At 38.3% G+C, this 14,308-nt stretch overlaps 1 protein-coding gene across 2 annotated transcripts in view; it reads left to right on the top strand.

Moving 5' to 3' along the window:
• The window catches only part of LOC106518065 (low-density lipoprotein receptor-related protein 1), a gene marked incomplete at its 3' end in the record, with an annotated part of 86,483 nt that overhangs the window by 11,843 nt on the left and 60,332 nt on the right, over positions 1 to 14,308 (top strand). For both annotated transcript variants that reach the window (XM_014009161.1, XM_014009159.1), the window contains 1 exon segment: positions 10,992 to 11,114. In XM_014009161.1, coding sequence (XP_013864615.1) covers positions 10,992 to 11,114 — 123 coding nt within the window.

Raw genomic sequence — 14,308 nt, 5'->3', positions numbered from 1 at the left:
AGAGAGAGAGAGAGAGAGAGAGAGAGAGAGAGAGAGAGAGAGAGAGAGAGAGAGAGAGAGAGAGCGCTAATTCTAGCAGGGATTACAAGTCATTCATTAAAAACAGTTGTAATAAATGTTTGTAATGAGAAGCGGCGCAGACGGAGTTCATCTAACAAGATTTTTGGAACTTCCAATCTGTAGACACTCAGAATTGAGTTTGCTAGGGTTTAAGATGAAACCTGGGATTATTTTGAAACATAGGATTAATTTACCTGTTGCTGTGTATTGGTGTCTCTGGCCACCCAACTCCATTTTCTTTTATTTTTAACAGGTCAATGTGGAGGGCTATGTGTATTTTGACTGTAAAGCCGAGCTCACCTTTGACCATAGTTTTTACCTTGTAATCCTTTCAAAATAAACAACAAAGGCCCAAAGATGCTGGACGCTCCTGTTTCTGTTTTTAAACTGCTTTCAGCACTATAAAGGATTCTCCAGCTCTTGGCATAAATAACCAACAAATAAACTTTAGGTGCTACCTCATCATTCTTGTTTAGTTGGCCTTCATCCCCAGTTTGGGCAGCTGGCAGAGTGAAAGTTCTCGGAGTTTCAGAAAACGGCACAGCGAGAGCAGCAATGGTGACCCAATTTGAGTTTCTGGCTTAAAAAGCAAAACAAAGAGCTGAGTAACACGTGTATACAAAACTCCTGTTGGGGTGAGGAGATCAGCAGAGTCAGCTGATGTTTCTGTCACCACTCCTACATCCAGAATAATCATGTTCCTGTAAAAGTATGGAATTTACCTTTTTAGGGTTAAGGTCCAAAACACAGTAGAGATGTGTTGGGATGATGAAATGTCAGGATCTGTGATTTTAGTTTATTATTTTTATATGTAGGTTTGTTTCCTCTTTTGTTATTGTGTTATGTTTTCATTTTTATCAGTCTTTTTGTATCCCTTTGTGCCATCAGCCACCTTTCCTTGGTTTGTTTCTGCTTCCTCAGCCAGTCCTGCCATGCCCACTCACACCTGCACCCTGTTTCGTTCAGCACAGCTGCAGACACTCCTCCCATTARCATGTATATGCCCATATATTGTTAGTTTCTCTTCTTGCATCAGTCTAGCACATTGGTGTCTGAATTTGGTCATCGAGAGCTACTATCCTGTATGTTTTACTTGTTTCAACACACCTGATTGAGTGATAAGTTCTGCAGAAGCCTGTTAATCACCCATATATTCAGATCAGGTGTGTTGGAGCTGACACGCCTCTTTAACGTGTAGGACAGTGGCACTTCAGAGTTGGACACCCCTGGTCCAGCTTTATGCATTCCACCTAGGTGTCCTGATGCCTTCCTTGAGAATGTTCTTAGGTTTGCTGCCATGACAGCTGTTTAATAATATCTATGTTTTTGAGTTCCTCGTGTCCTGTCAGAATTCTGGGTTCAAAGTAGGGATGCAAGTTTTCAATTACTGGATTAATCTAAAGTTGATTGATCTTATCAATCGACTATGGATTAATTGATGAGCTGCCATTTTCCTAAAAACTTGACATTTCTCTTGAATCAAGGGTCTTTTTATGACATGGAGGGCTAATTTTTTACACACTAATTTAAAAAAAGTACAACATATTTTATAAAATTTATTGTGCTAGCTGTATTAAACACTGACTGAATAAACAAAAAATTGTAGATTTGTCACACATGATTAAACTTGGATATATAAAAATATAACAAAACAGGAATCTATTAAGTTGCTAGTTGGAAAAAAAGGAAGGAAAAAAGGTAAAACATTTAATCCACTGAACAGAGAAATGTAAAACTAACATTTAAACACGGAGTAACATTTTAATCTAAAGATTTACTCAAAAACAAACTATAAACATGACCTGAGATGAGTAATCATACAAATGAGTACTGGAACTGTTTGTTTACATTCTTTGTGGTTCTATCTGTGCTGGACTGATCTGAGGTCTGTTCATTTGATTTTTTCACTGGCCGGGTTACGTCACACAGATGAGATTAACTTACGTAAATTATTTGTAGTGATTAAATTATTTTGTTTTGTTCTTTCACACAGAGTTAAACCAAAAGAAGATAACGTTAGCTAAAGTTAGCTTACCGCTGTCTCTGTCGTCCTGCTCTCTTGTTTTAAGTGTAAATTCTGCTGGATGGTCCGGTACAGCCTTCCGTACTTTTCCTTCCAGTTTGGTGTAGTCCATTATTATTGTTGTGTTGAAAATAAAACTAAATAAGATTTGCGCGTTTAGTTACGATGCCGCCCACATGGAGGTGGCTCTCTGCTCAGCTCAACAGGTAGAGTAGGCCAGGTTGAGAGCAGCGGCGCCATTTACTGGATGAAGGCAAAACTACACTGAAATAAGCTATACATGGATGTTTTCAATTAACCTAATGGAAGAAATTTTAATCTAATAAACCATTATTCGTAAGTCGATTAATTGTTTGCATCCCTAGTTCAAACCTTTCTGAAGTTGCAACATGAAAACTGCAGCAATCCTAGAAATGTATCTTTATCACAGCATCACCTTTGCCAGCTGTTAATGTCATTTATTCATTGAGACTAAAATGTCTTTATTTTGAATGCTGAAAGCAGATCATGTTGGGGGCAGGTACTATAGAATTTTATGACCCTTTGACATTAAAAGTGATACTAACCTCTTTCTCTTTGTAAGTCATTGAGGACTGTTTTACTGATGTTTGGTCCTGACTTGAGTTTACTGCTTGTCTTGCTGATCAAGTTAAAACCACAATATCGCCACATGCAGCTATGAATCTTTACATGCCTTAAGCAATTAGTTTAGTTTGAATATAAGAATCATTGTGCATTTCAGTTTAAAAAAATGCTTAGTTGCTTCCCTGGGTGGCTTCATTTTAGCTAAAACCAACAAAGCAGTAGCTAAAGGCATCAAAATGGTATATAAAAGCAAAAGCTACTAAAATAGTAGCTAAAAATAAGACACAGTTTTTAAGGACTTGAAGAAGTCTCAATGTATTTTCATTTGAAAAAAATGTCAATGAGGTGAAATAATAGGAAAAGTACAAAACTTCTAAAAACCTAAAGTCATTGCCTCAGTGTTCTGAATGAGTTGAACCTTGTCACATACGAACAAGTAAAACTGGTGGAAGTATAACGAAGTAGTCCAAATAAAACTGTGTAACTTTTAAACAAGAAAACAATAGTGTGTCTCAGCATTCACACTGTTAGCTGACTCAAACAAAAACACTGGCTTCAACACAGAATAACAGAGAGATTATGAGCTGCCATCATTTATCTGACAGCAAAGGCAAAATAAAATGTCCTAACCAGAACGACCWTACAGACAATATCTACAAAACTCAGACGCCGTCGGAACAGAAGTTATCTCGCTTCTTTGCTTCTTATTCAAAACACAAACAGTCTTAAAGCTAAAAACTTAACCCTCCAAACTTTTCACTCTTCATTCAATTATATTAATGTACACTGACTTTTAATTTGTTATTTTTGCTGTCAGGTTATAAACAAAACGTGATCGTGAAATTTTTACGGCTCTGTGATCCAAACAGTAACCTAATATAGTACACAGATTATATTTCTGAATACTGTACACAGCACTGATGCATTTCATGCTGTTGATTTTTACATTTGGTGTGGAGACTTCACTCAGATGTGTAGGCAGTGTGGTCTCCCCACTATGTGGACACTCAGTGTTTCTCACAGGAGAATGGGTGGTTGTTGGCTCCACAATTATTAGCTTACACAAACCAGAACTAAATGGGGGGAGATTTATTTAAACTGTAAGATCTTCTTTGAACTCGACGATTTTATGAGCCACATAAAGCAACAGTTCAGATCTGATGAAGTGAGGCTCTGTGGACCTGGAACGGTTAATATCTTACCTGTTGTAGATAGCTTTTTGGAGTGACTGAATGGAGAAACAGTTTACCTACCTGGCTACAAAGTGGATAAAAACATCTCCAATTTCAAAAATTTAACACAATTTCTTACAAATACAATTTTTACTAACCTTTACAAAATTCTCAATATAATAATAATTTCTCAAAAGGTAAACTGGATGTAATGGTGGCTAAAAGTCATTCCCATCACTCTGAGTGCTAAAACCAGGGGCGGAGCCAGAGGGGCAGCCGGGGTGGCACTTACCATCCGATTGGCCACCTCAGGTGCCACTTCAGTTGATTGACAAGTCACTGGATGTGTCATTGAAAGATGCACAATCAGAGTAAAAGTGGACAAATAATTGTTAAGTTTATATTTGTTTTGTAATTGCATTTATTTTAAATTATGTTGTAATTTTTTTGTTAAATCAAATCTCCAGTGTATTTCACTGATAAATCTTCTGTATGTTTAATTYGTTGACCCTAACCCTTTCCAATGTTAAGTATTGAATTCAACCCTGCCCGTCTGTTAGCAAAATATCTCATGATCCACTGGGTATGTTTTAATGAAACTTTCAGAAAGCTTTCGTTAGATTTACATCTGCAGCTGAATACCTTTTTGGAGTCAGTTTGATTTTATGTGACAGCTGCAGCTAACTGACCTCAGCAAACACAAAGACTCCGTAACTGAGACAGTTTTACAGATATTGAGCTAAAATTTTATGTGGTAGCTGAGACTTCAACCACATTAGGCGTTACACCTAAAACATTGACATGCAAGGCAGTGGGCAATATGCAGTCCTTTAAGTAATCCTCGTCTCCTCTGAGCAATTCCTCCCGCCATTCTTTTAGGTGCAGTTACGAAGTAAATTTGCTGTTTACATTTATAGCAAAAAGAAAAATATTTTGATTCATGCATCTCGGGCTTCACTCTGATACTTGAATTTAGCGTTGGTCTTATGAAAAGGCACTAAAGAATTCTCACATAATCTCCTTTAATATGTTTCCCTCTGCAGCACACTAAGAAGGCTTAATTGTCATTTTCTCTGGCTGCTGCCACTGCGTTCGACGTGTGCTCCGGTGGTGGTGGTACAGCGGAGGGATTTGTCTGAACTGACTAATTTGTTAATCGTGGCTCAAACTCTACTGGGTTATTTTGTTTCATTGTCTCTCCGTCACTGAATTTGATTCCTCGTGGAAGCGGAGAAACTTCCTCCCCTCTGAGCGCCAACACTTGAGTTGAGTACAAATAGCCGACACGGTTGATTACCTCTCTGAACTTAAGATTCTTAATCTCAGCCAGACATCCAAATGGCTCCAAATTAAATTCGCATTTATTGCCACGCTTCATCAGAAAGGTTCGACCGTTTGCTCAGATTTGAACTGCAAACAGCAGACGTGCATTGCTCTGTGGAACGAAGCAGTTTTTCTTACTTGGCAGCACATTCCTGATGGTAATTCGTCGTGTTTAAATGCCTACAACACACTTTTAAATAGACTTCTACACATGCAAAACATCTCAAAGCGAGGAAAGCATTAAGCCAGAGGTTGAAAGGAAAACATGGCTGACATCAGTTTTGAACAAGCGTATTTTTTTTTTTKTTTTTCCAGTCCTGGTGTTAATCCGTATTTAATTAGTTTCTAAATTTCAGTCCTCTTTCATCACTCGCTCTGTGACTAAACACCAGATTTCCTCAACTCTTTCAAAACCTGACGGAAAGTTTTATTCTAGAGGCACAGCCGGAGCATCGTTTCCTCTGTTTGGTAANCTCTTTTTCACTTCCATTACAGAATCCTGATTGTTGCCTCATCTGTGGAGGTGGGTGAAAAAGTGGCCACAGAAGCCAAACATGAATATTCACAGAATCCCCCCTCCCCAACTCAACCAAGAGATGTATAAACCGGGTCCAGGTGTTGGCGTCAGACAGTGGATGCTTCAGCTGCTTTCTCTCCGTAAAGACAGTTATAAATCTTCAAATATTTTAAACAAGGTTGAAGCGTTATCATGTCTAGCAGCAGTAAGTATTTGGACCGTTCTTACGCCCCCCTCTGAGAACCAGCTGCAGTGTTTCATTTGAGTGAGTACACACTATCTTCAGTAGACTAAACTAGATATTTTTTCCCATTAGACTACTCAGATAATTTCACAATGCATTTTTCTTCCCACCTTGCGCTTTTTATGGAAGAACCAGCACCACCAGTGTATTACGCAGCTACAAAAGTTCACCACCTCAAATCAGAGCAGCTGGAATCGGAGCGAAGCGCAGTGCAAAAAAAAACAAACAAAAACACAAAATAAGAACATGTTTTTCTCAGCTACGTTGTGTTTCTCCTTCTCAGTTTGTGCTTAATTTACAAGTTTACAACCGAAATGAAAAGTTATCTAACTGTCTAGAGCCAGGAAGGTTCAGTGCTTCTGGCTTTGTGTTTTAAGTTGTACTGTTTGTGCCTCGGTGTTAGCCGGAGCGCTGTAGTGCCCGCTTGGTCTCAGAGAGCAGGCCTTATATTTATAGCTCGGCTGTGGGTGTTGGAGGAAATGGTGCATCGCCCGTTGGAGAGGCTCGTGTTTGCCTTCGGAGAGGACTCTTCCTCACAAACAAGACTGAGCTCATCCCCAAAGATGAGCAGAAAGGAAGGAAGTAAAAACAGCGTTCGGGAGGGGAGAAGAGGATGGACGACTTGTAATCCCGCTCCCAAATGGCAATGACCCAAATCATTTTCACACAAACTCTGCTTTGGTCAAAACACAGGCGTCTTATTGATAGCATGTGTGACATTCCACCACCCTGTCTCAATATTCCAGCCCTGAGTTTGTTCGCAGACCTTCAGGCCTGAGAGCTCTGTTCCCTTTCTTCTCTCTCTTTGGCGCGTTTTGCTGCYGTCCATCTGATTTCTGTCCCTGAGTCTTAAACACTCACTTGCTCTTGTATTTATTCTTGTGCTTTGTGATTTTAGAGGTGATTGCTTTATTTCAAACATGTTAAAATGGTGTAGGAGGGACTACAAATATATTAAATTCACCTTAATATTTTGACACACATTAATTTACACAGTGACAGTCTGCTAAAACATCTGAATATTTTACAGTATTATACAGTTATTATACAGATAGACCCAGTGGTGAAAGACAAAACAATATTATTAATATAGGATAAATTTAATTACAGTAAAAAAAACACTATTGGGCCATCCACACTGGAATGTTTTTTTGTGAATACGCAAAAGTTTCTTATTGTTTTAGACTTAAGTCCACATGGAAACATTGTTTTAGGAGCCCAGGGACTGTTTTTATTAACACCCACGTATCAAAATTTATGACCTACACAGTGCACTAACACTAACCAGATTGACACCAGATCCAGACTGGCCCACACTTGTCTGATCTGTGGGCAGTTCCATAATGAAAACATTTTGTAATGCTACCTTTGAGTTTTTGTGTAGACAGCCAAAATGCAATGTTTGAAAATAATGAYGTCATAGCGCCACCTCTAATCTAACCTACGAGCCGAGGGCGTCATTCTCTTTACATATCACACCCAATGTTTAATTCCTTGTTTCCTGTTTTTGGTGTAATTTGTGGCAGCGGTACACCACCACAAACTAGGGTAATGCGATATATCGGCATTAACATCGGTAAAACTTATCCAATATTAATGTCCGATATTGATTTCCCACTTTCCAGCTTTGTGTTTCTGTTTTGGGAGGGGAAATTGTTGGTCGAGCAGTTTAATCATGATAGTTAGTGATGCTGCGCAGCCAGGAAAAACTGAAGTAAAGAGCCATGTCAGAAGTCTGGCCATCTTTTTACGGTATCGAAATAAGACAAGTGTATTTGTGTGTATATGTATATAATTTGTTTGTGTAATATAGGTAAATATCATTTATCGACCATAACACCAATGAAAATGTCAGATATCGATATAGGCTGAAATTTTCATATCGGTACATCCCTACCACAAACAGGCCAGGCACAGTTACTGCAGTGTTTTATTTTCAATGTTCAGTGACATTTCCAGGTCTGGTGCCGTGTGGACGAGGTCACAGTTGGTGTTAAAAATCTAGTTGTTATTTGACTGCTCGGCTGAGATTGATGATGGCTTTTGTTTGCACTTCTTCTGTTTCCTTTTACCCATTTCTGCTCAGCGAAGCTTCATCTCCAGCTAACTAACCTCTTGACCTGCTTCCTCGGTACCTCACTGAGGTTCTGTTGGCAGCTTCTTGCAACCGAATCACTGCATAAACTCCTTCCCTAGTCAGTTTGGATGTAGAATTTAGAGCTTGATGCTAGTCAACTTATTTATTTTATTTTATTTATTACCCTTTATTAAACCAAGCAAATCCCATAGATCTTTCTTTTCAAGGGAGGCCTGAGCCTGGAGGCAACCTATTGAGTAGACAGAAAACACGAGGAGAACCTGCAACTCCGCACAGAAAGACCCCAGGTTTGAACCCAGGACCTTCTTGCTGTGAGACATCAGTGTTAACCGCTGAGCCATCGTGCTGTCACTAAACAAGCAAAACGCACCGCAAYGTTCTGCCTGCTCCAGCTAGTGTTGATACCCCTAAACAAACAAACACAAACATTTAAAGAAGAACGAGAAGAAGCAAAAGGGGGAGAACGTTAACACGAGCCCGGTTTCATCTCATGAATATTTAAAACCTCATGACTTCTGAGAGAGAGGAAGACACTCCTCGGCTCGCACATTTAAGCACACGGTTCTCAGCGGCACAGAGACGAGGATAAGTGAGGGGGTGTGTGAAAGTGTGCGGCAATCTGTCAGGTTGAATTCGTGGTATTTAGGTTGAGCCCCATTTCAAGATTCCCTTCGCTGCAGGAGTTGGAGGCTAGCTGTACGTGTAAACGCTGTCATCCTATTTATCCCACTTCATCCCATCATCCAAACCTCTCCTGTCCTGAGCTGTCCTCTTCGTTTTGCTTCCAGCCGTTTAGGATCTGGAAGGTTTTTGTCAGCATTGTTAATGTTCTCATTTTTTGACAGGCGCTCGAATAACAAAAAAAAAAAAAAGAAAAACAGTATTTGATTTACATAAATGTGCACTGATTCAGTGAGGTGACATTAACCCCTAATTACTGGTATTCAACATAATAAAAACCTAAAAAGGGGAAAAAATATGGGTTGAAATGGTACAAAAAAAGTGTTAGTGATGATTTTTCAAACATTTAACTATGAGAGACTTCCAGATATACTTTATATTCTAATCTTCAAATGTCAGCTGGCAAAATGTTTTTATTTTGATAATTAAACAAATTGAGAGTAATAAACATGAAACACAGCAATTTGGTCTAATTTACTGAACCCATTTGTCCTGTCTCCAATCCTGTTTTCCACTTAATTAATCAGAACGGCACTTAACGACAACTGCGTTTGGCTGCTTTAGGAAAAGTGCTGTAAAATGTAACTGTGTTACTAGAGTTTAATAAATCTGTTGCTAGTGGGCAGCAACAATATTGGCAATTATTGGCCACTCGCAGTGTTAGCACATAAAGACATCATAGCTGCCTGTACCGTTTGCTAAAGCCCTTCTTGCTCAGAGAAGATGCTACATTTTTCTACTTTACTTGTGTTTATATTCATTATAGAGTGGCATTGAAACAGCATATTTGAAATGACTAGTTTAATTCTGATTTTTTTTAAATATATGCTGATTTGCCTCCTAGACTGCATTCTCTCCTGAGGTATGTTTGCTTTGACCTTTCCTTTTCCCTCTTCCTCCTCATGTCGAGGCGCATGTGTGGCACAACTCATGGATTAAAGGCCAGTGGGGTCATTGTGACATCCAGAAATATTTTTTTTGTGTTGTAACCCTGATGAATAGGCAACTTGTGAAAATGTTGCTGCCTGAATCTGTCAGCTCAAATGTTGAGCTTTCATTCAGTAGGTCATGGTGAATAAATCTATAGGCTACTCTGCAATGAACACTAACTGAATGAATTCTCTCATTTTAAGAATTCAATCGAAATACATTTCAAATATCTAACAAAACCATTTATTTATTTTGTATAAAACTTAATTAGCATAGTACAATTTGTATCAATAAAGACAGTGCTCAATGTTTTGTGTCATATTTTTGAAATTATAACTTCACCATAAGTTTTATTTGATTTTAGGAATTAAGACTTTGCACTTTCAAGGAACATGGACTATTAGGCACAGCTAACACATCTGAAGAGAACATCGGTTTAAAATACAACATACACTTATATCCAATTAGTTATAAGTTTAATGTCACTTTTACTGTGGTTTCACTTTCTGGATGATTGTCTTTTGATGTGCTGTGTGTTAACCCTAACCTGGTAGGCTAGGTTCACTCTGAGCTCTTTTAAACACCGTGTGGATTTTAAACATGATGTCTTAAACCAACATCAAATTGTGGTTAAATATTGAGGTCAGCATAAGAGGGCAAACTTTGTACAAACTCTCACTTTTTGTAAAACAAAGTTTCATTTTTGCATTTTGGTCAGTTTCTTTAATGTATCAGTGGTACTTTTCATTTTGTTGTGCTTTTTGTTTAATGTTAAATTGGAGATAAAGAACGGACTAAAACAGTCATCAGTTTACTGAGGCAGTGTTCTGTTGGATAAATGTTTCTCTGTGAGGATTTGACTGAACATCGTTTGTATTCGGTAGCATTTAGTTCTGGCCAGTGTGGGTTGTTTTATCCCCTCATCACAGAAGGCTGGACTGAAGGGGACACAGATGATAGGAGGTCATTCGTCCGAGCTGGACGTTTTGACATCCTCCTCCTGACATGTTGCTTTGTTGCCTTCAGCCTCGGAGAGATGACATGGAATTATTAGGTGCAACAAGTTCATGGAAAGCTTTTCCAAGCCTCGATGAGTGTGTGTGTGGGTTAGGTTTTTTTTATGTGTGTGTGTGTGTGTGTCCTTTTCTCCATCCCTGCCACTACGTAGCAACTTTTCAGAACCTAATTAGGCCCAGTAAGAGCCACTATTGACTCTGAGCACAACAGACRGGGCTTGCTAATGAGATCTCAGAAATAAAGATCATTGACACAAAAGAAGCTGCTTTTTTTACCTCTTTTAATTTTTTGTCCCCCTTTTTCAWTTTTATTCTATTTGTTTATTATTTGTCTGTTTTTAGCTCAGAAGAGCTGCAGCCCGAAGCAGTTTGTGTGTAAGGATGGTGTGACGTGCATCTCCAAGGGCTGGCGCTGTGACCGTGAGAAAGACTGTCCAGATGGATCTGATGAGGAGCCTGATGTTTGTAAGTCTTCCAACAAAACCAGTCAAGAAAAAAGTCTAATATATTGTTGTTGTGGCAGATTTTATGTGCAAACTCACTGAGCTGAGTCTTCTGCATCTTAGTTGAAATGAACTTATGTGGGAAAATAGCTCACTAAAATGATGCAGATTCATGTGAAATGATGACTTTTTCTGAAATTTATCATTATTTATAAGTTGGGGTTTAAATGGGGTTCCTTTGAAATGTCATTAATTAGTTTATTGGGACAGGTATGTACTCGGTMTACAAACGTCTAATAGTTTTACGTATTTCATTAGGATTTTTCTTAAACACAGACACCTGTTTCGTAGCAGAAAGAAAGCATTTTATATGAAATCATAAATTGTGTTGTAATGTAAATCTTAGATTTTATTGGCCTCTAAAAAAGCTTTTTTAAAAATCTAATACATAACATCTCATCATTTTTTATCTGTGAAAGATCTGTACACTCTCAGGGTTGATTATAGTTAGATAATTTCTGAGATTTTCAAAAACATTTCTGTGTTGGGGGTCTTCTAATACCCTATTGAAGAGTTTGGTCTTATTCTTCTTAACTTTGAGGTCCTTGTGTGAACAGATGGAAATTGATGGACTGTTTGATTTACTTAACAGTAAGTAGAGGAAACAATGGGATGCTCTGTCAGCTAGTGAGAGAGATCAAGCTTCAACTTAACGGCTCTGTTCTGCTCAATTACTGAATTTACAACATTAGTCTTTTAAAATAGGTGGGAATTCCTGTCGAGGAGTGCAGTTATGACATTAAACCAGAAATAAAAGACTACAACAAGCATTTGAAATGTTTTAAGTCTTAATCCCTGCTGATGAGAGGAAAATATCAGTGTCTTTTGGGTCAGTCTCTGAGAGGACTTACTTCTCTAAAAAGACAACGGGTTGAAGTTTGGGTGGGAAAAAGTGTGTTTATGTATAAAAAGAGCTGACATGAGTGTCATGGAGGCAGGAATAGAAAACTTACTGCAGTCTAGACTCTTAAAACTGTAAGATGGCAGTTCTGTGAGTCAGTCAAGTTTTGCTCACAGCAATGGAGCGAGCTGCTGTTTGCTTCRTCAAACCCGTTTTCATTTGGGTGCCCACCTTCTTCTGGTTCTCTGAAGAAGGTGTCTCCTAAGGATGTGCCAAGTCYTATATGGAAGAGGTTCTAAATATTTCCTCTGAAAACAAATGACGGCTTTATACAATAGCTAGTGAGAAATCCTCTTGTAAATAATATAAAACAATCACATTACATTCARTAACGGCAAAATAAACACAGGCTGCAGTGCAAACAATGTGAAAATGTTGCCATAGTTGACATTTGTGTAAAAATGAGTCCATAAAGTCGTYGTCCAGACTCATTTTGCCAGCACGGGTCACATTTTAGGGCAGACTGAATACAAACATTTACTTTTAACSGTTTCTTTGGATTGCTAATTGTGGTCATATGCTCCAGTTCATCTATGTTTGACTTTTAAAAAGCCAAATATATCAGGTTTTCTAATTCCAGGGTCAACTTGGCTGTTAAAAGCTGCCCATTTCTAACTCCAGGTTCACTCCAGGTATTCACTGATTGGCTTCAAAAGACATGCAGTACTTGTGGCTCTGAGCATTGTCAGAGTTTAGTGAAGGGTAGAATGCTGTTTCAGTGATTATATCTGAMAGCAGGGACTGCATGTGTCATGTTGCTGCCCCCTCACCTAACACAGCCTTCACCTGTTCTCCAGAAACATAAGAGCAAGAATGGATCATTATAAAATATACGAGTTTCAATTGGACTGCTTGTTTGGATTGTCCATAAATTACACATATCTTCCACCATTTTGCATGTATACAGACATATGGAGAAAATCTCATAGATTGTTTTCAAAAACTCAGCTTCAAATTTATTTTGTGTCTTAGAGCCGGTCTGTAACGAAATGTTAAGTTCACGTCTTCCTCCTCCTTCCACCAGTCTGTATCTGCTTCCTTACAAACACCTCCAACCCCCTCCCTAACACAAAAGATACGTGAACAAATCTAAGTATTCACAAGCAGAAACAATTGGAGAATTATCAATAATAATAAAAAGGGATAGTTTCTGTTCACATCCCCCAGTAAATCTCAGCACAGCTTCTCGCAGTGGTTCTGTCCAAAGGAAAACAGGACATATTAACTGACCAGATCACCTGTCTGAAGCTACTAAATTCTCAAAAAAAAAAAAAGGTTTGAAGATTTGTGTTTTGACACAACTCAACTTTCACGCTGTTGGTGGAAATCCCAAAAAAAAAAAAAAAAAAAAAAACGTGAATCAAAGGTTTGAAAGAAGAGCAGGTCTTTTTCTTTTTAGAAAAGGTTTTTTCACTGCTTTTGTTAAGGGTGAGATTTTTGCAGACTGTTACCGAGTGACTGAGGGACATTTTTTCCCTCCCTTCAGACTAACACAAGCACAGAGAGATTTAACACTTTGCCTTAGGGGCTTTAATTGGAATCACAGATTATGTTTTGTCCTCAGTGAGGAACTAAAAGGTTAAATCAGGTGGTATTGTGTGTGCCTTTTTCTTGGAAAATTGTATTCGAAAAGCAAAATTGGCAATAACCTTGTGCCACACAAAACAAACTCTCCTAAATCTCTGGCACCATTTTGCTTTTTATACAATTTGTAAAGATGATGAGCTGCATGGTTGCACTTCATGGGGTACTTACAGTAATGATACTCAACAATGACCACTAATAACCCTGTACATAATCATCAGTTTTCAACTGGAACCTATTACCTTATGTTTAAACCTACTGGAATAATAAAATATACCATTCTAAAATGAAATAAATTACATTAGAATCAGTGTTTCCCCTAGGAAATTGGTTTGGGGGGGGGCTACTTGTTTTATAAAAACATAAATTTACGTGACTCACCTGCAATTATGGTAATAAATTTATACATACATGAATATTTAATTGCTTAACTAAATCCTAGTTAAGGACTCCTCATGATAATTATCAATAAAATTATTATTGATAATAAATGATCAGAACTGTGTGCAGCAGATGATCTGAGTCCAGAGTTCTCAGTTTGAAACCTTCTGGAGCTCTTCTGTGTGACTCCAGGTGTGATAGAGTGTGAATGGTTGATTGTCTCTTTGGCCCTGATGGAGACTGGAGACCTGTTCAGGTGTCTCTGGTGAACTGGAGACCTGTCCAGGTGT

This window comes from Austrofundulus limnaeus, unplaced genomic scaffold (assembly GCF_001266775.1).
Source record: "Austrofundulus limnaeus strain Quisiro unplaced genomic scaffold, Austrofundulus_limnaeus-1.0 Scaffold55, whole genome shotgun sequence".
In the NCBI taxonomy this organism is placed as follows: Eukaryota; Metazoa; Chordata; class Actinopteri; order Cyprinodontiformes; family Rivulidae; genus Austrofundulus; species Austrofundulus limnaeus.
This window is presented reverse-complemented; position numbering and strand designations above follow the sequence as displayed.